The sequence below is a fragment of the Pollicipes pollicipes genome, unplaced genomic scaffold (assembly GCF_011947565.3).
Source record: "Pollicipes pollicipes isolate AB1234 unplaced genomic scaffold, Ppol_2.1 Scaffold_4881;HRSCAF=5763_pilon_pilon_pilon, whole genome shotgun sequence".
Taxonomy (NCBI): Eukaryota; Metazoa; Arthropoda; class Thecostraca; order Pollicipedomorpha; family Pollicipedidae; genus Pollicipes; species Pollicipes pollicipes.
Window position 1 is genome coordinate 45,870,971 of NW_023596576.1, and position 19,938 is coordinate 45,890,908.

The following is a 19,938-nucleotide window of genomic DNA, read 5'->3' on the forward strand; positions in this document are numbered from 1 at the left end:
ACCAGCATGGCTGGATTAATCGCTCCAGATCACCCTGTTGACGAATTTCCATCAGAATCTGATAGATGAGAATGTTAGGCGCCGGTCGATATGGCGTGAAAAGCCCCCAGAGACGTAAATGTGTTAATGTCCTTGTGATTTACATATTCAATGGTAATTGTTAAGCGGCCTACATTTTTGCTCGGTGTTCTCCCTTGGGCTTAAAATGCTTGACTCGTGGCTATCGTGACCAATTCTGAACATTTTGTGGCTCTAGCATATTAAGCAGTAAATATAGCAGGCTAGATTTACCCCGTCTCTCGGCCGCCTAAACGTGGCATTTACACTACCCTTATAGGCGCAGGTTAGGGGAACTGAGCCTTAAACGACTGTTTTTGTTGTTGCATGAGTCCTATATATGCAAATCATGCTATCTAGTTCTCATGGTATAGTTTCTTTTTGCCTGCTTCTCGTCCTTTCTTCCCAATCTCAGCTTTTCAGCTTTTTTAAAAATTTCGTTGAAATTAATAGGGGTACGCTACGCCATAGTGGTAGAAGCACTTTACCTCGCTATGTCGGAACAAGAACTGCGCGAGAAAACTGCGTCAGGAAGGCCGGACAATGTAAAACAATGTATTTAAAACATTTCCCGCGGCTTTCTAGGCATTCATGCCAAAAGGGGTTTTCGTTGAAAATAAGCTTCTTTAAACAAAAGCCGTGCATTTAGGCTGCATCAGGCTGCTCTGCCGTGCTGTGCACGGTCACCTGTCAGCAGCCCGGGAGCAGGTTCAGCCGGTGCTCCTCGGCCGCGTCGTTCCAGCCGAAGCCGGGCGACGTGGCTGGATCCGGGACGGCGCCCCTGAGCCCGGCGGTAGTGGGGCACGCCGCCGCTCCGCCGCGTCGGTACCGTCGGCGCCGGCGGTGCCCGGCAGCCCCGCCGCCAGTGACGGTTCGGCGGCGGCGGGCGACGCGCGCCAGGCGGTGACGACCTAGCGCGCCGCGTCCGGCCGGCGGTGCTGCGCGCGGAGGGCGAGCGCGCGCGGGGCGGCGGCGCAGCGGCCGCGCCACACCGGGTGCCGGCGGCGGTTCGGGTCATGACCTGAGCGGCGCGCGGACTCAGCACGATGAGCGGCTGGCTGCTCCGACGCGCCTGGCCAGCCGGTACTGTCCTGCTGCTCGCCGCACTACACTCCGGAGGCCTCGGTGAGGATTCATGCTGCCTGCCACCGCGCTCTGCTGACTGCGAGTGCTATTTCCGAAAACGATGATTGATTGTCATGACTCCTAGGCCGCGGGGAGCAGCGCAATGAATATTCAATTTCTGGGAGCCGTTGATGGTATATTGAGTGGCAGAGTGTCAGTATTTTCTCCAGGGAAACAAGCGTCGGTAAATGCTCCTAATGACAATCCAATGTACAAGATGTGTCACGTGTCGCGGGGTGTGCACCATACGCCACAGCTGTTGAGAACGATCCCGGGCATGTTGTACCTCTTCTTCTCTCCATCTTAATCCCTGCTTGTGTGCAGGTTAATAGACGGGTTCCAAACAGTGCTGCTATTTCATGAACACTAGGGAAATTGAACTGCGTCTTCTCATCAGGTTCGCCGGGCGCAAATGTGCCATTACATCCCCATATCCCGTCCCTTAAAGTTACCAACGATGAATGATCATAGATGAATGCCAGCTTTCTTCCATACAACAAAACTCACGTGCCTTGCTATCGCAGCTGGCAATAATGTTTTTTTACGTACCCATCCTTCAGTATTTACACTGGTGGAAATAATAAATTTCCACCGGCGAAGATGACCATTTTGGATGTGGTCAACACTAGGTAAATTTGACGTTACATAATATTATTTTTTCACTGGTCAACAGGAAAGGTGGTATCCATTACTTAACCTGAAGCGTTGAGTCTGATGCGCAGCAACAGTTCATGTCGATGCTATCAGCAACGTGCGGAATGCGCGAATATTTTGTATGCAGTGCTACACAGACAACATTCGTTTGCAACACCATTGCGAAGGGATAGGGATTAATTACAATTGCGCGCATTTCAAAAGGTGAGACGGTATTCTGGTCAAAACATCATCTTTCTATGCCCGTGTATTTCAGTGCTACGAGCCTGCCAAGGACCACTCGTTTGGTGGGTCGGATTTGGCCGCGTCGCTAATCCAAACAGCAAGTGCCCTTACGTTTCGCCCAGTCCTTGAGAGACCTTCGCGATATGCTCGCAATTGGCCGAAACAGTAAAAACAGTCGAGAGCTGTTGAGAGATGAAACATTGGCATTGATCTTGAACTTGATCTTATGTGGAGATCGAGATAATACTGCAGCGTACATTCACACAAAACTTGATGCGAAACATCCCAAACTGGCGGTATGAGTGGGTTGGGACTCATACAAAAGAAGCCAAGACGTCCAGTCAACTTACGTGTGATGCAGTTTTACATTTGGCCGCGGAATCGATGCAGTGCAAGAAGATCCGGGAGTCTCGGCGAGGCAGCTGCCCTGGCAGCGTATAAAACGCGCTCTGTGTGCTGTGAACACCAAGCCACTGTGGGATACATTGGTTATCTTCGTGCCCCCTCCCCCCCCCCTCAGTTCCTCTTGAAAAGGTGAACCGGCACACTGTAGTTAACACCCGACCCTTGCCATTACGACGGGCGTCGTCAGGACTGTGGTCTTAATGCCGATTCTCAGCATTGGATTAGGCAGTGTTTCTGATACTGCGTGCTGAGAAATTATATTTGTTAAATGTCCCGTTCTAAACGTTAGGATGAGTTTATGGTATTCTACACTGTTCTCTATGGGACCATTTCGGTTATAAGAGCAGGTATGTCATGTGATGTTTGTGCAGTTCCGGGAAAGGCTATTTATCGGCTCTAGAGTGTGCTGGCCTGCAAGCCGCCGAAGTCCTCTCCCTGGAAACCCGTGGCTGGGATGGCTTCCGGGTCATTCGAGCACGAACTTATGACGGCCACGGATGGGCGGACTTATGACCTGAAGGATCACGTGGAAGAACTTTGCTGGCCAGTCTGAGAACGGGTCTGTGCTCTGATGACCTGACTGAGTGCGAGCCAGTACTCCTCTGCCCGAGCTTGCTAAGGACGAACTTCTGCTCCAGTGACTGGTGTATCGTCGTGTTAGCAATATGAAAACAAAGCGATATCCGAATTAGCCTCCAGTGACCTCACTAAGCGAAGTACTTAAGTCACTTGCCTTAGCATGGGATAGTATTCTGGTGAACTAACTGAGCGTCACACTATAATCTGGTGACTTCACGAAGCAATGGTCAAAACCCTAATGACTTGTCTATGCAAGGACCAGGGCACTGGTGACCTTGTTAAGCACAAACCCGCACCCGGGTGACTCGACTCGGCTAAACCCAATGCAGATTCTGCGGTATCTGGGCTTATTAACTAAGCAAAAGCCAATCCTCCGGAGAACGACTGTGCATGCTGTAGCGTGTCAGCGAACTCGCTCGGCGCTGACCAGCATTTCGGTGACCATCAGCTCTAGCGCCCTAGCCCTTGGGAGAGCATACCTTGAAGAGCTGGCTGCAGGGCCAGTCTTCATGCGGTGCCTTGGTAACACGGTAAATGGGCACTCCGATGTCCGAGTAATCTCGTTAGCCGGGTCATCATCTGGTAACCCCACCGATGGCCGCGGTCCGGCAACTCCGTACCGACATGATGGACGTACTGGTCTCTCGCGTGTCTCGCCTCCTTAGTGGCTGGCTGCTGATGCTGCGTGGCGCGCGTCACTGGGACGCGTGGTATGTCTAACCGTTCGGTATGTCTGAATGGCGCCCACACTGAATGCAACCACAATTCACCAAGCGAAACATTCGTATACAGTACATGCGGATTTCGCATCCGGCCATGTCCTGTGCTATTTTCCAACCTCGAACGCCTTGGCCGTCTAACACATTTCTTGGAGATGTAAGTTTGGGATCGGAGTAAACGGCGATCGATGTTCCCAGTTCGTCCACCGAAACAACAGTTTGCTTCTTTCTCGCTACCCATGACGCCACATCCATGACGTCCGCATGACATCATGACATGACGACATCATGGCACCCATGCTGTAACGTAACCCACAAGCCCACAAAATAGTTTATATAATTAAAGCCGCGTAGCGCGCTACTCAAGTCTGCGCCTTCGAAACTAACGTCAAACTGAGGAACGACTATTAGGCTTCAAGCTCATAAACATGTCTCCGAAAAGTAATGTTCAGTTCAGAAAGAGGCCACGTTAGACCGACATCAGCCGAAGGTCAATGTCAGGTCAGGTCATGATGAAGTCAACGTCATTTTATGCTCTCCTGAGTCCCATTTTCTTTCACACAGGTCGCGCAGCTATGTCCAGCTCTATGACATGTCTTCTCCTGTATGGTCTTACAAAGCAGGAACGGTCAACTAATGGGAAGTCGTTAGTGTGAAGAATGAGCAATTACATCTTAAACATATTGACAATTTATGTTGAAAAGAGGAGCACACATGATTAGTGAAGTGTTGATGAGTTCAACTTATAATGCTTTTGGATGACGATATATTATTTTATATCACGTGTGATTGGCATTGTTTGGGGCAATGTCAGGCCATTTCACATGCTGCTTACGAACAAACCGACGCAAAAGATGATAAAGTTCTGATTGCTTCATCAACATGGCCAAAGCACAGTCCACCATTTAAATACTTCCCAGTGACGTCACAGCTCCATGTTTTGACTGACATAAGACTTAAAGTGTTGGAAAAAATGTGCAAACCCCACTACTTTAAAGACAAGGAGAACATGGCAGCCGTACCTGGAGGATTGCGAAAGCCATTTTTTAAAGTCAGATTAGAGCTTTAGATTATTTGCTCACGGCAGGCACAATATTTGCATTAACGCATGGTGATTTCGGTTTGCGTGCATTTTGGAACTTCCGATTATTGAATCGAACTATTTTCATCATTATATTCCAAATGTATACCTTTTGCCATTTTGATCAGTTTACGGTTTCCACAGCGTGCAAGGATCAGTTGCGTCACATGCTTCAGCCGGCACTCAGTACATCACACCAAGAGAAGTCAATACAAGCAGCAATGTATTTCAATATTACAAAATATACTGCAATGCAAACCTCACGTCAACTAAAACCGGGTCAGGACCAGGACCCCAATCTTCGAAGATATGTAACGCAAGATGCTTTTATCATAGAAATTGCACAAGATATTGGAGAGCTCGCATTTATTGAATCTGCAGTGTCTGGGATGGATCTTATTGGCATGCTCATGTGGAAGCAAGACAGCCAAAATAGCGCCGTATCATCTCGATTCGAGTGATCAACGTTGGCACAATATTGGCAAGTCTTCTGCGATGTGAAGATTCACAGCACAAAATTCAACTGTCTTCTCCATGCAAAATGGTTTGTCATAAATATAGGTCAGAAAGACCGAGTTGCAACAAAACAGCGTCTGCGGAACACCAGCCAAGGCTGTCATTAGTTGCCGCGGAAAGCCTGCCGGTAATCTGGAGCCGTTTGGCGGCCGTTGGACGTGCCTAGTTGGCGGTCCGTTTTTCAATCAGCGCCCGCCAGTCGCGAGAGGAGATCGTCCGCAGGCCCCTAATGGCATCCGGTTTGTCTGATGGGGTTGTAAAACGAGCGGATTGGCGCCTCGCGATGTGCGTCGAAAAATTCGAATGAGACGTGAAGGGTTACTCGCCATCCCGCGGCACAAAGGCGAGGAGAAAATATGGAGGAGATTGTCGTTTCTCATCACGCATGGTGTAAAGATGTTGGCACTGTGGCGATTTGATCGGTCAATTCAATACCAAATCCTTTTTTCTGCTAGGTGATCGGGATTATATCAAGGCGGGGTGGGAGAGGCTCGGACAGTCAACACGTCAGACGGCCGAAGCATCACTGTGAGCTGAAGGAGGTCGAAGGTCTAGAGAGACTATTGGACAAACTGAAAGATTTGCGCATAGATAAGTTGACCGGGTTTCAGGGCAACCACGACTCAGATAAACAACTGATATTTTCGAGCGTTGGTCTCTGGCGAACTTGACTTTCATGTCTGCATCGTATGTACGACCAATGCCTGCTGTTTCTGAGCATGCGTTTTACAGTAGGTTGCACTCAACACTTTAAAGTCTCACTTAAACGGGGTTTTCCTTAACAGAAAACCCCTCTTAAGGAAGTGGAGGTTCCGTCACGGTCGCTGTCACCGATGGGGGCCGCAAGCAGCGACACATCCTGGACACGTCCGCTGGAGCGTTCGGGTGGCCTGCACAGAAGGGCCATTTTCATGCAGGGGATTTCGCTTGAATCATGCGGGGGCCAGTTCAAACCTAGAGGTCTCAGAATCTATCGGACCGAGTTTCATGGGCTTCTTTTGAAAAGTCTGTAGTCTGGACTACAGTTTTTGATCCGCACAGCAATTCTGGGAAGCATCTCTGTCACGCTCGCGGGAAAAAATGTGGAAAACTGCAGCTCATTGCTTTACGTAAGCTGGTCGTTTAGACATCGTATGCTCCTTTGAATTTTATTCATGCGAACGTAATGAGTTCAAAGTTACATATGCAGGCGATTTCCGAATCACCGACAGATGCAGGATCTCGGAAATGGGAGACTCAACAAATACAACAATGGATATTAAGCAAAACATTATAACACGTTTACCAATATCTCACATTGCAGTGCCCGTGATCGTGTTCATCTTCATGTTTTTCATACTTCATCATTCATCTTCATACTTTATCGTGTTTGTAAATGAAGTGTATGCGAGGTGGAGAGGGGAAAGTGGAGAAGACGCATGGCCCGCACACCACTGAAATTTGCGCCGTCACTACGCGTAGCGAACGCCGCTGTCTGATATTGCAATGCCGAATCTATTTTTGCCACTTCCCAGAACACTAGTGGATTAAGGGTGCACGAAGTGGGTGGGGAAGACGCCTGCTTGGCACGACATTGAAGTGTATCAATAACACGGGCGCTCTTCCCTCATGCATGTCGGTGCCTGGGGCCGACACTGTGCTTAGCTCATTCGCTTTGCAACATTCCAATTCTGCTGGGATGTCAAGGCCAATTTTGTACCAATAAAAAGACCCTCTTGCAAAAGTCCAGACCTTAGTATGAGCCAACCTTCCCTTGTTATCTGTCTCTGAATTCGCCCTGGCTCCCTCTTCATCTGCGTTGGCAATCTTTGTGCATTTAACGTCCGATCTCATATGCACCAACACTAACTGATCTCGATATGAAGACTAACGTACATTCATCATGATATCATGTTCTCCGCACATCACCTTCATCCGCCTGTGGCAGTACAGCCTGAACCTAGGGCATTGTTATATATGATGTTTTTAAAGGCATAACTGCTTTTTCACTGAAAAGTCGGCTTTTAAAACTGGATAGCAGCTTGCCAGTACATGACCGAAAATAGAACGATTGGTCTTGATCAGTTTCGTGCAATAGATAAGACAGTAGAAATAGCCTTATTCCTCGGAGAAAACCAGGAGAATGAAGATGTAGATGAATGGATATTTCAGTAACATGCCTTTATCGAAATACCAGCCCTTCTATATCTTCATTCTCCTGGTTCTTCTCCGAGGAATAAGGCTATTACTACTGTCTATCTATGTGAATAATGCTCCTCGCAAATGCACTGAGCAACTTACGTAAGTTTCGTGCAATGAATGCCCGGGGCTGCCACGCGCTACTGCAAGACGCTTAAATTTTGTTGGAACATGTGAAATTGATGGCCAGGAAAGCCTCCAGGGCTTTTCCAGGACGTCTGGTTTCCTACTTCAGTGGGAGTTCAATCAGCCCGAGAATCAAGTTGAAAAGACGTCGTTCGAGGTCAAACCTGAATTAATTTTTTCTAGTCAGTTAAGATTGAGTTGAGTCACGCCAAAGTATTTGTGCTGTTCTTACAACAGTTATGGATACAGGACAATATGAAAAGTGCAAAAGCAAGAGCAAGGAAAACGACAACTGATGAGAAATATGCTTTCAACGGCATGGGAAAAATGTTAAGAGGGACAGACTACCCAATAGCACAACGACCCATTAACACACATAAAGATCGATCTAAGCGACACGTCTTTTACACTTAAAATCGGTAGATGTCATTCACCGAAATCAGCACCAACTGCCATCAGGATTGTGTACACCTTTTACATTGGCGACAAGTAGGACAATGCCACTTATCCTACAGCTTCAGCACGTTTTTACCGATCGCCACAAGTATTTACATGTTGTTGTGTCATTGACAATATCTATCCAGGCGTTTGGTAAAATCTCATTCTACATGTTGGTCAACAAAGGTTTTTTTGGGGCGCATCAACTACCGCAGTCATTTTGCCCATAGAGGCTTTATGTAATCGATGCTTTCAAAGTAAATGCCCGGTTAGTTGGACGTTTACGCAAAAAAAAAAACACTGGGGAAAAGGAGTAAACGAAAGTGCACCTGCCAGAAAGTTATCCAAAGTTAGTGGGAAACGTAAAGCATGTGGTTCAAACGTATTTGGCACTGCACATGCCGAACACTTGTTCATGCTGACAGCATAATTGGCCACGCCAGGAATTTCCTGGTCGCATTGATGAAGTGGTACACCGTAAAAGTTGGATATTTGGCTTACCGTGAGCTTGCTGTATTTTGCGAGCACAATGCAATCACTGAGACACTTTCAGATCTGAACTGACAACCTGTGGCTCTTGAGCTAGTCAGGACTCGTGACAAAGATCACGGCATGCATATATCTCTGCCGAATGGAAACAATGTCGGGGTGGACATAGACGTGCGGTTTAAGTGCATGAATGCGATGCGTCGCCCTGAGTGTGTCCCGAGATCAGCGCACCGATCAAATATAAAGTGCGGTTTAAGTGCATGAATGCGATGCGTCGCCCTGAGTGTGTCCCAAGATCAGCCCGGTTTAAGTGCATGAATGCGATGCGTCGCCCTGAGTGTGTCCCGAGATCAGCGCACCGATCAAATATAAAGTGGCGATCGCCTGAAAAAAGAAAAGGCAACCCCAAAACTTCAGCAAAACCAGCATCAGCCAGAAGAAATATCGTATCGGTAATTTGTCATGAAACATCGGTCATCCATGCAATGTGGCTTGCTTAGCCGACCATTTTGCACGCTTTTCACCCGATTGTTGACTTTCTCAAGTTTTTTTTTGTACTCACTTGGGCGTTATTTGATGCATGCAATAATGGTGAGTTGCACCAGCCTGATATGCAATACATGGTACATATACGTAAGTACCCTCCGCTTTCCACAACAGAGGTTAGCTATGATAGTTACTTTACAGAAAGGCAGCAGAGCAAACACCACGCAATCGATGTGGCTACACAGGTTAAAGACCGCCCCATCCGCCACCACGGCGCTGCCCGCAGACCACAAAGGGAACTTGCTTCTCTTTTCGGACCGCTGCGACAATGCTCACGAGCACTTGACCGTCGATGCAACGGCTACAGCACCTTGAACATTATCTGACCTTCCCTTCAGCTGCTGACAAAAATGCCGTGAAACGGGTGCACTAAATCATATGACTGAAATAGTACCGGGTTGCGTGCATCTGCACCAAGGCCATTTGCCCCGCGCTAGCCTTCTGGCAGTGCGGACTGGTCGCATGTCGGTCACGTGACCGTCGCCGAGAGGTCAGCCGCGAAGCCGGTGTCGTCATTGATTCGCACGGGGGATTAGCGGGACACGGCGACGGCCACGCCTTCCGTGAGCCCAGGGCCAATTTCCGGCGCCGACCGTTTTGTCGGTGGCGGGGATGGACGGGGGGAAACTGGGCAAGCAGTGCAGATGTCGGCTCCACTGGCGGCGCCCCTGTTCCGGGTGTTGAGCACTGGCGGAACACGGTAATTTTGAGTGGTGCGCGGGCACCGCAGTGCGTCCCCCGGCCTTAGACGAACCGTTCATTATAGCAGTGTCCGTGTATATTTGAAATTGGCAGGAGAAGGCGGCTGGTCCTCACCCTATCATCTGTTTGTTTGGTTATGGGCAGGGATACAAAGTGAAGTGAATATACTGAGATACTGTTCGGAAAGTGAACCTGCCTTCCAACCGTATTGCCTGCACTGAAAACCACAGGAACATATGCACAGTGCAAACGCAGGAATGCACTGAAGTGCTAAACATACAGTGTTACCTCTTTATTGCTTAGCTGAAAAGCACCGGGACACAGCCCTGAAATCGCCAGTTGAGATCGGCTGTCAGGCGTACAGAAACCGATGAGCAGTTGTGTACAACTAGCATACGTCATGCACACGAAATGGTTTTCGATGGTGGAGTGTCCATGTACTTTATTGCAGATGTTTACATACATACCTTACTTAAGAGAGCTGTACAGCAGCAACCGTATTACATTGGGGACTTTCGCCTTTTCTCTTATGCCCAGCATGGTTTTTGCTCTCGCCTCTCCTACGCTCCGCATGGAAAAAGGGAAAAAACCTGCAACGTTGATAGGAAGCTGCCATCGTTCCGCACCAGAAACAAACCCCGCCCATCACCACATCCGGCCCCACCCTCTCCACCACTGGAAGCTTAAACTTCTCTTTCTCCATTCCTGGATCTATCCTAAATTTTTTTAGCGTGACTAACCACGCCAGAGCGCCTTCCGAACCTGCTACAGTTCCAAGTTCACACCAGTTAAAGCCTGCTCCATTCACCATACTAAATTCCCTTAATGCATTAGTAGCTGCACTACAACCGTTTGTGTGCAGACAGTCGGGGAAACAGATACCTTTCCAAAATCTTGCTGAACCCTACCACGGTCTTCCAAGGTTACGCTCTGCTCCCAGATCTATTTCAGTGGCCTGCCTCCCCATCACTGCATGACGAACGAGGCGCAGCACGCCGACGATGCTAAAATCTTTGTTTCTGGCAACGAAGGTTCCTTCGCGCAGCTCACTGCTACCCTACAACAGACTTTAATATTCCTGGACGGCTCGTTTCGCTCCCGGCATCTGAGGCCGAACGCCGGTAAAGCTGCACAGATTTTCTCGGGCTCCCGTCAGATAGTGAGCAGTGTGCAATCTCCGTTCCGTTCCTAAAGGCCACTGTTCGCCAGAGCCTTGCCGTGAAACAGTAGCTCGGCGTACTTTTGATAAGGATATGGCCATAACATGACGAAGGAGCTCGCCGATAAGGGCAATAAGGTATTACAGTATTTGCATGGGAAAATAGTTCGGGAATCCTCACCTATTCTTCACTACACTGCGGTATCACATGGATCATCAGGCATCATGCGATATTGCATGTGATATCATATGGATTTAGTGCATAGAGTCTATGGATTTAGTGCATAGTCACATGGATTACACGGTGCTCTCAGAGCAATGGCTCGCGTGAGTCATCGGACCTTCTCTTATCTATCCTCGTTGACGCCTTGGCCATCTCGCAGGTACGCTATTGCCTGACAGTTTTCGGAAACGGCTCCGAAGAAAGCGTGCAATATCTTCGAAACATTATGAATTGAGTCAATCTTGTCGTATCTGGCGGGAACAAATTCCACCAAGCATCGGACCCGTGAGCTGAACTTGGCTGGCCGGCCATGAGTCAGCTTCATGAACTGCACTCTCTTAACTTTCGTCACAAAGTTCTCAGTAGCGGTAAATCACGGACTCTCGTCTGTGAACTTCAGGGCAACTCTGGACCTCGCTCTCGAAGTTCAGGTTCTCCAGGCCACCGGTTTCCTTCCTCCGCGCGCGGGGATCGAGAGACCGCTGGGGTCGCTTTCCCGCTGCTCAGTACAGCTTTGCAAATCGTTGCCTTCAGAGTTGCAAAACGTGGCATGGGGTTCTTTTACCTCGCGCCCAGGTGGCCGGTTGACTGCTCGGCGCTCGGGTGGGGGTGGGATAGGGGTGGGGTGGATGGGATGGGGTGAGATAGGGGTGGGGGAGGGGTCAAATTACCCTTTGAGAGTTGAGGCATGAAGTGAGCTAGAGATGCCAAATGCATGAGGCGGGCAGACCTCTGTGTGAATTAATTTGTATCAAATTGATAGGTTAGTCGGTGGTATCCTACAAGTATTGCGGAACAAAGTAAAACTCTAGATCGGAGTCCGGGAGCTCCAGATCTCCTCACGCAACCAGTCCTAAACCTCGCCCTGGTTCGCCGTTTTTCAGAACGCGCAAAGATAGGGGAGGAGGGTTCGATGGGCCCGGCCATTTCCCAATCAGGGAAGAAAGAGATTATCAGCAATAACAAAAAAAAAAAAACACCAGCGGATTGGTCTCAACAAGATCTCACGATTGGTATAAATTTTCTGTTGTTAAGGTCAGTACTTGACAAGATGCCGGATCAATGGTCAAACTTTCCACAGAATAGCATTTTTTCAGTTTTACAACCTCGTACACACGAGATGTTACCTTGTAGCGACACAAAACCTATGCGGGTGTGTTTGTGTGTTTCTTTGTTTAATTCGAGTACGATGACGTATAGTTTTATGTATTTTGGAAATGCTTTTATGGTATATGGCTCTGTGAATGTCACAATGACGGCCCGCCGCGCGCGTTCCGCGTCATCGTCGGTTACCGCCTGTCGCACGCTCAGGCCGTCGGTTGCCGTACAGTGTTCCTTAAAAACTGCCGCTGCTCCAAAACAAGAAAAGCCATGCACATGTTTGTTCTTAGCAGGGGCGGGGATCACATCGACCCCCTGCCAGGACGAGGGCTAAGATAGATACTTCTCATGAGCAATATGGCACTGGTGTTCATGTCAGCTCAGCAATGGTAATTGATTTTTAGAAAGTGAGGAAGACCAAGAACTATCGGGATTGCCTGAATTTACAGTCGTCGCCGAAGTACTACACTAGGCGGCATGCTCCTCAAAGCAATGGTTGAATTGAGGTCATTTGAGGTAATTTTAGGTCAGTGACCTCCTCTAACCTTCATACAGTTAAAATAAAGAATAGTTTGACGTCCTCATGAAGGAATTCTACGTGAGCGCAACAAATTATGTCGTAGCAAGTTTTCCGGTGATACAGCATTATAGTAGCAAACCGCAGCAGGTTTTCAGGAAACTCGACGTTAGAGTCATGTAATCGCTTTTTATAATCATAGCTTAGATAGCCCTATTGTCCAAGAAACCATCTCATAGTTGAAGGACATCTTCGAACACCACGTTATCGCGTCGTATTGAACGGTTCCGTAGCATCGCCTTCCCTGACAACCATGGCTTGACTTTGACCCGCCATAGGTGAGCAACATTAGAAGGTAACTATAAATGTTCAGTGCTAAAAGATTGACTGTTTGATTGTCTAACGCTAAAAAGCTTGGCGCGGGTACGCCACGCCGTGAGCATTTGGTCGCCGTTCGGCAGTTCTGGAAAACTTCCGGCCAGTTACATTGACCTCACTCCGAGGCACGTGCCCATGCGACGTGCGACACTTCGGCTTATAATGCAATGTGACGAATATTTGCCCTCCTCTGTGTAGTGTGCGTGTGTGTGTGTGTGTGTGTGTGTGTGTGTGTGTGTGTGTGTGTGTGTGTGTGTGTGTGTGTGTGTGTGTGTGTGTGTGTGTGTGTGTGTGTGTGTGTGTGTGTGTGTGTGTGTGTGTGTGTGTGTGTGTGTGTGTGTGTGTGTGTGTGTGTGTGTGTGTGTGTGTGTGTGTGTGTGTGTGTGTGTGTGTGTGTGTGTGTGTGTGTGTGTGTGTGTGTGTGTGTGTGTGTGTGTGTGTGTGTGTGTGTGTGTGTGTGTGTGTGTGTGTGTGTGTGTGTGTGTGTGTGTGTGTGTGTGTGTGTGTGTGTGTGTGTGTGTGTGTGTGTGTGTGTGTGTGTGTGTGTGTGTGTGTGTGTGTGTGTGTGTGTTGCGCGTTATCAAGCTGTCGTTAACGTGTCTCGCTTATTGTCGTGTTTTGAACCTGCCTAGCCTTTTGGCCTTGACGCGACGCTCAGAGCAGCCCTCGTAAATATCGGAATGTTTTGTATCGTAAAAGCGCAAACACACACATAAGTTAATTACGAGGTGACGTCGGCGGTGAGAGTCTGAGACCGGACAGAGAGAAAGGAAAATAAGCAAAGCTGACCACGGGCTGCGCCAGGATGAAAATGAAGTCACCTTGATGGTACACGTGTATGTGTGTGATGGTAACTCTTCCCGACCCCCACCCTCAGTGCCGGAGGAAAAGTTACGGCTTACCAGCCAGGCTGGTGTAGAATTCTTAGAAATGACAGCCGACTTGTCAAGCAACCCTTTCAGCAGCTTTATCACATGTCGCCTGCCCGTAACTGGCTTTCGGAGCTTCATCGCCTGTCACTTGCTCCGAGGCTAGCTTTCGGCAACTTCATCACCTTTCACTTGCTCCGAGGCTGGCTTGCCGCAGCAACGAGCCTTGACAAGGCGCGGCCGTGAGGCCATTAGTGCAGGCGAGTCCCCCACCCCACACGCTCAAAAATCCACCCTCTGAGAATGACACCCTACCTGCAACGCATACCGTGCTTTAGATAGTAAGAAAGTGAGTCTCAAATACAGCTGGACTGCAGGGACCACCATCCGAACCCCGATGATGCAATGTCCTGCCTTTGATCTCCTAACAGTCACCTGTCTCACTAAGCGAACTGATCATTAAGCCAGTTGAACTGGAGGATTCTCACCGCCCCAGAGATCGCACCATCTTGTGGGACGAACTCACCAATGCTGAAGCTGCGCAAAGCTGTTGCGGAGCACTAATCTAACCGTATTATGAGCAATGTACTTCTTCGGTTCTGGGACGCTGGAGGGTGTCGGTGCAGCACTACAACGTGCAATCTAAGGGCAATGGAAGCTGCTCTCTGGACAATTCATCTACCCTTCTTAGCTCTAATATCGAGATAAAGACAATATTTCTGTACAGGGATGTCAATTTGTACGATTCTGCAAAGCCTCTAGTTCTCTCAAATCCTCACTCCAAAGGCTTCTGGAAAGGCTCTCCCCGTTGTTGGATTGAGCTTGCCAATGTTGGCTTATCCACCATACTTTCTCACAAATTTAGCACAAATTTAGAGACCTTTAAATACCATCTAGGCCCATTCTCTTTAGGCAACATTCCTGGTTTTAACTACTTTATTGTCAAAGTAAAACACCATTGCAGAAATGATGTGAAACAAAACAACAAATTATCATCAGTCAAAAATAACGTGAGGTCACTCCGTTGAGAAACCCATATTTGAGCGGAGGGAAGATCGTAGGACTCCCGGCTCTGCCCCACCACGATTTACAAAAATTGATACCCATGTCTCGGTGCTCTCCTCAGTTGTCCAGCTTCCAGCCCATGAAGAGCGGTTGGGATGACCAAAGGATGTCATCTCGAACTAATCCCCTGTGGCTGGCCGAGGAATAAGTATGACTGCCAGCAATGTCGTGGGTTTGCGACCACTCCCGTATGGCCCTCTACAAGGCCGATGTTCGAGATAATCATCGGCTACAGATACGGGAGGCAGCAGACGGTTTCGTTGACCTTCACCCGCGCTTGTGCCCCGCCTCCCACCATCGATACCCCAAAATACGGGAACAGTCCCACCCTCCCAACCGCTGACCTTTGTGGTCAGCGGTTCGTCCTTCGTTGTCGTGTCCTTCGTGGGGCGCTTGGTCCTGGGATGGAGGGCGACTACTTACTGGCGTTCTTATGGCGGCTGAGACGGACAACGCTGAGGTGCATACCCAGGTCATTGTGGATCCCCAAGTCGCATCCACGGCTTGTGCAGCAGAAGAAGAAGCTGGATGGTCAGCTGGATAATCAGCGGATTAGCCTGGAATGAACGAAGCCAAAAGTAATCATTAACGAGGTTAAGAGCAAACAGCGCGCCTCGCGGAATGGGCGCGGGTCACCAACTTATGGGCGCCACCCGAGGGGCCGCCTTCATCATATGATTGGGCTTTGCATGTGTTCCCCACATGTAATCTTTTGATAGCGCATGCCAGGCCCGCAAATAAATTGGGAAGTCAAGGACAGTGCTTCTGCCCATTAATATCTTAGTTTGATGGCTCCTAAGATAACACTATCAAGCTGACACTCGGGTCTTAAGTGGCCGTAATTTGGAAAATAATTCATGAGGGCAGCAATTACTATTATTTATGGCGCACATTAGGCAAACGTTATCGACAATAATAGATGCAATATGGATAACCTTTTTGCGCAAGTCAAGATGATAATGGTATTACTTTCTAGTAAGAGCTTACTACATAAGAGACACGAACGTAAATCAGTTATACAACGGGAAGTACTCATCTAGGAGTTATCTGTGCAGAACACAAAAGGTTTTTCGGCGATTTACATCAGGAAGAAAGAATAATGCTTACTTCTGATATTCGTGAACCATTGGTGAGGAACCACATGACATTTTGATTAATCTAATGTTCTTCACATTTAAGGTGTACCAAAAGCGATACCAAGCCTCATTTTTGGAACAAGGGCATTTCAAATATAAGATTCCGCCACCACGATTTCGCTCTTCTGCACATGGCAAAGTTCACGATATGCCTCAACCAAAATGTTCAACTGCATTTCCACTCCAGCTCGAGGAAATTTCAAATGCACCGCAACGCTGGTACAATCCGAAGTGAAACGGTTAGCGAGACGCTTAAAGAGCATCAACAGAAACTGCGTGCTGTCTTGAATGCAATGTTAAACTTCAACGCGGATAGGTATCATGTCAGCCATGCTGAGACTCCGAACGTCCTCAGAATGAATATTTTTGAACTAGCCCGACAGCGGCTGAGACTTGGTCACCCGTGGCCGCCTGAGGGGCTAAAAATATCTCTTGTTTCCCAGGATCCATCATCGAGTCTAAACAAATGCCACGGCAATCGATAGCCACGGGCATTGCTAACCAGGAGTCGTTGAGTTGGTATCTGTCACAGGGCTGGTGACGGCATGGGGTAGACAAAATACCTTAGACATTACCGAAGGTTGGAACGGCTGGAGCGATGAAACGACCGTCTACACGCAAAATGAGAGATCGGGGACAGGCCGGGTCAAGGTTGTGTCGAATGAACGCTCGTTCAACCGATCGGGCAAGAGATATCCGCTCTACCAGCCTACATGCCACACAGAGGTTATTGGACTGGAGCTGTGTCAGTGATGCCGAGTTAATTGTCCAGGCATAGTGAGCGGACCCGAACGATCGAACGGACGCAATCATACCGGCGAAATACGCTGAATCCACCATCCACTAAGAACTACGAACGCAACAGAGATCCCCTAATACCCGCACTGAACTGGCTCTCCCACGATAGCTCGGCGCTCAGGTGCGGAGGGTTCCAACAGGCCTGTCGGCGCTCAAGTGCGGAGGGTTCCAACAGGCCTGTCGGCGCTCAGGTGCGGAGGGTTCCAACAGGCCTGTCGGCGCTCAGGTGCGGAGGGTTCCAACAGGCCTGTCGGCGCTCAAGTGCGGAGGGTTCCAACAGGCCTGTCGGCGCTCAAGTGCGGAGGGTTCCAACAGGCCTGTCGGCGCTCAAGTGCGGAGGGTTCCAACAGGCCTGTCGGCGCTCAGGTGCGGAGGGTTCCAACAGGCCTGTCGGCGCTCAGGTGCGGAGAGTTCCGACAAGCCTTTCGGCGCTCAGGTGCGGAGAGTTCCAACAGGCCTGTCGGCGCTCAGGTGCGGAGAGTTCCGACAAGCCTGCAGCGACGCGCTGACAGCGGCCGTCGGCTCCCTCCGCCGGCGCCGGCGCTTGGGCTCTTGAAAAGATAATGCGCTGTCTGCGGGAGCCGCATTATCAATCTGTAATGCGGTCGCTGCCGGCGGCATCGCCGCCTGTGAGCAGAGTTGTGCACTGCAGGTCACCCACGGTCGATGAGCGGTGGCGGCTGCTCTGGCTAGGGCTGTCGGGAGAGGTGTGTGTGCGCCAGTGCGCAACGCAGATGGCGTTGTTGGATGACGTTATGCCGTTCACGCATGGTGGCTCCTGCACTGTTCGTTAAAGACGACCACCAGTGCTAGAGTGTGATGCATTTTCGTCGACTATCCTATTGTCCTTTATGCCCTTTTGGAGGTTTGTATTTTTACCCAACTCCAAGACAATTTGCACTGCGATCTCGAATACCACTCATCACGCTTCAATCATTGCCTATTGCAGTATTGATATAGATTGTTTCCTGTCTAAACCAACGCTTCAGCCAATTAAACCATAGGAAAGTGCTTTAATCGTCCCAGGCATACTTTGCACGGCGCTGGTTGTTAGGTGCCGTTACGTATTTTTAGCCTCCTTTGCGACGCAAATTGGTGTTGTTGGGACGCATGGCCTGTGATCCGGAGCTTATTATGCCAAGAGTTTGACGGACTCTAATTTGTCAATATTACCCGCGCGAATCCTTGAAATATGCTTGCTAAGCTTTCAAGCTATTAGCTGGGTTGCCTTGACAGCTCAGATTTAGGTCTGAGCTACTACTACAGTGTATCAGTACTTAACTGCAACTGAAACTTATGAAGTTGCACAAGCAGGTTTCAAGTGCGGTGTGTTAAAAATCTCGAAAAAGATCAGCATGCCTTATGTTCTGTTCTTATTCGCGGCAAATTATGGCGAGCGTTCGGCATCCAGCGCGATAGGTTGATGGTCTGTGGCTTAGCAAGAACTTATTACTAAGCTCTAAACTGACCAGTTGCTGCTTGGATACAATTTTGTTTTGAAATAGACGGAAGCGGTCAAGCCCAAGCATATGCATGAAAGCCTTTAACGAAACATAAGACAGCCCGTATGAGCGGTTAGCCCGAAAATCTGAGCTTCTTAAAAACGAACGTCCGCCGCCGTGGGGTTTCTCGTCAGCCGGCGTCTGCAAGCAACTGTGCCCTAAAATGACGTCACTTTCTTGTCAGCCGGCGTCTGCAAGCAACTGTGCCTTAAAATGATCTCACTGGTTTTACTTCAGCGCATCTCGTTTCTCTACAATTATGTTGGTTATGCACCAATGACATGTTCATGAGCCCACGAAAGTTGAAGTTGATGAATAGTGAAATAAAGGTTAAGTTGTACATGAGTAAATATCGGATCTCTTCTGGCAATAAATGCGCACTGCATCGGGAGAACTAACCAGCGGCGCATTTTCATGTAAGTTATTTCTGTGCCGGACTCGCTAAGTGGATGTACTAGTATAACATGATGTTTATCAGCTAATCCCTGCGTTTAAGCTGTGTTGGCCTTTGTACGAGTAAGTTGTTCAGTGCATTCGCGAAGAACATTATTCACATAGATAAGACAGAAGTAAAAGCCTTATTCCTCGGAGAAAAACCAGGGGAATGTAGACAAAATTGGTTGATATTTCGGCAACCTGCCTTTATTGAAATACATGCATGCCACTTTTGCTATTGTTTCGATAAAGGCATGTTGCCGAAACACTAACCAATCTATTTCTCCATTCTTCTAGTTTTTCTCCTTGGAATAAAGCTATTACTACTCTCTTGTCTATTTGTATGAGTAACTATCACTGACGTGAGGAGGGAATGGTGCTTATAGAGCTTTAACGTGAGGTGTAAATCAAATGTTGCGTGCAAGAAAGGTGAGAACGTTATTTTTACACCATTACCTCGACGAGTGATGGTAGTAAGCGCTGTAAAACTATTGAATGTTTATACAGGGCTTTTCAACACTTTTATTCGCCTCTTTACGACATTTGAATGATCTTGTACGAGTGGAACACGTTTATATCTTGATGACATAGTTAATGTGGATGGTCTGCACAGCTGCCTGCGTGCAGCCTTAATGTACTAGTGGTGCACTCCCTTATTGGATGCTAGGGCCGTGCCCGGGCTGGTCCTGGGCCGGTCCGGGCTGGGTTCTGACCGCCCGGGCTGGTTCTGAGTCCAGGCCCGGGCTGGTCCTGGTCCGGATCCGGGCTTGGTCCTGGTCCGGTCCGGGCTGGTCCCTGGCCCGGTCCGGGCTGGTCCTGGCCGGTGCCCGGGCCGCCTGCTCCGGTCACCTTGCCGGACGCGGGCAGCGGGATGTGTGGAACGGAACAGGGCGAGAGAGGAGGTTCTCGGGATGT

The 19,938-nt window shown here is 49.0% G+C and overlaps 1 protein-coding gene across 1 annotated transcript in view; it reads left to right on the forward strand.

The window, feature by feature from the left end:
• Window positions 1–1,048: 1,048 nt before the first annotated feature.
• The window catches only part of LOC119101362 (hemicentin-1), a gene marked incomplete in the record, with an annotated part of 161,232 nt that continues 142,342 nt past the window's right edge, over window positions 1,049–19,938 (forward strand). Inside the window, 1 exon segment of the mRNA XM_037224691.1 lies at window positions 1,049–1,182. Coding sequence (XP_037080586.1) covers window positions 1,104–1,182 — 79 coding nt within the window.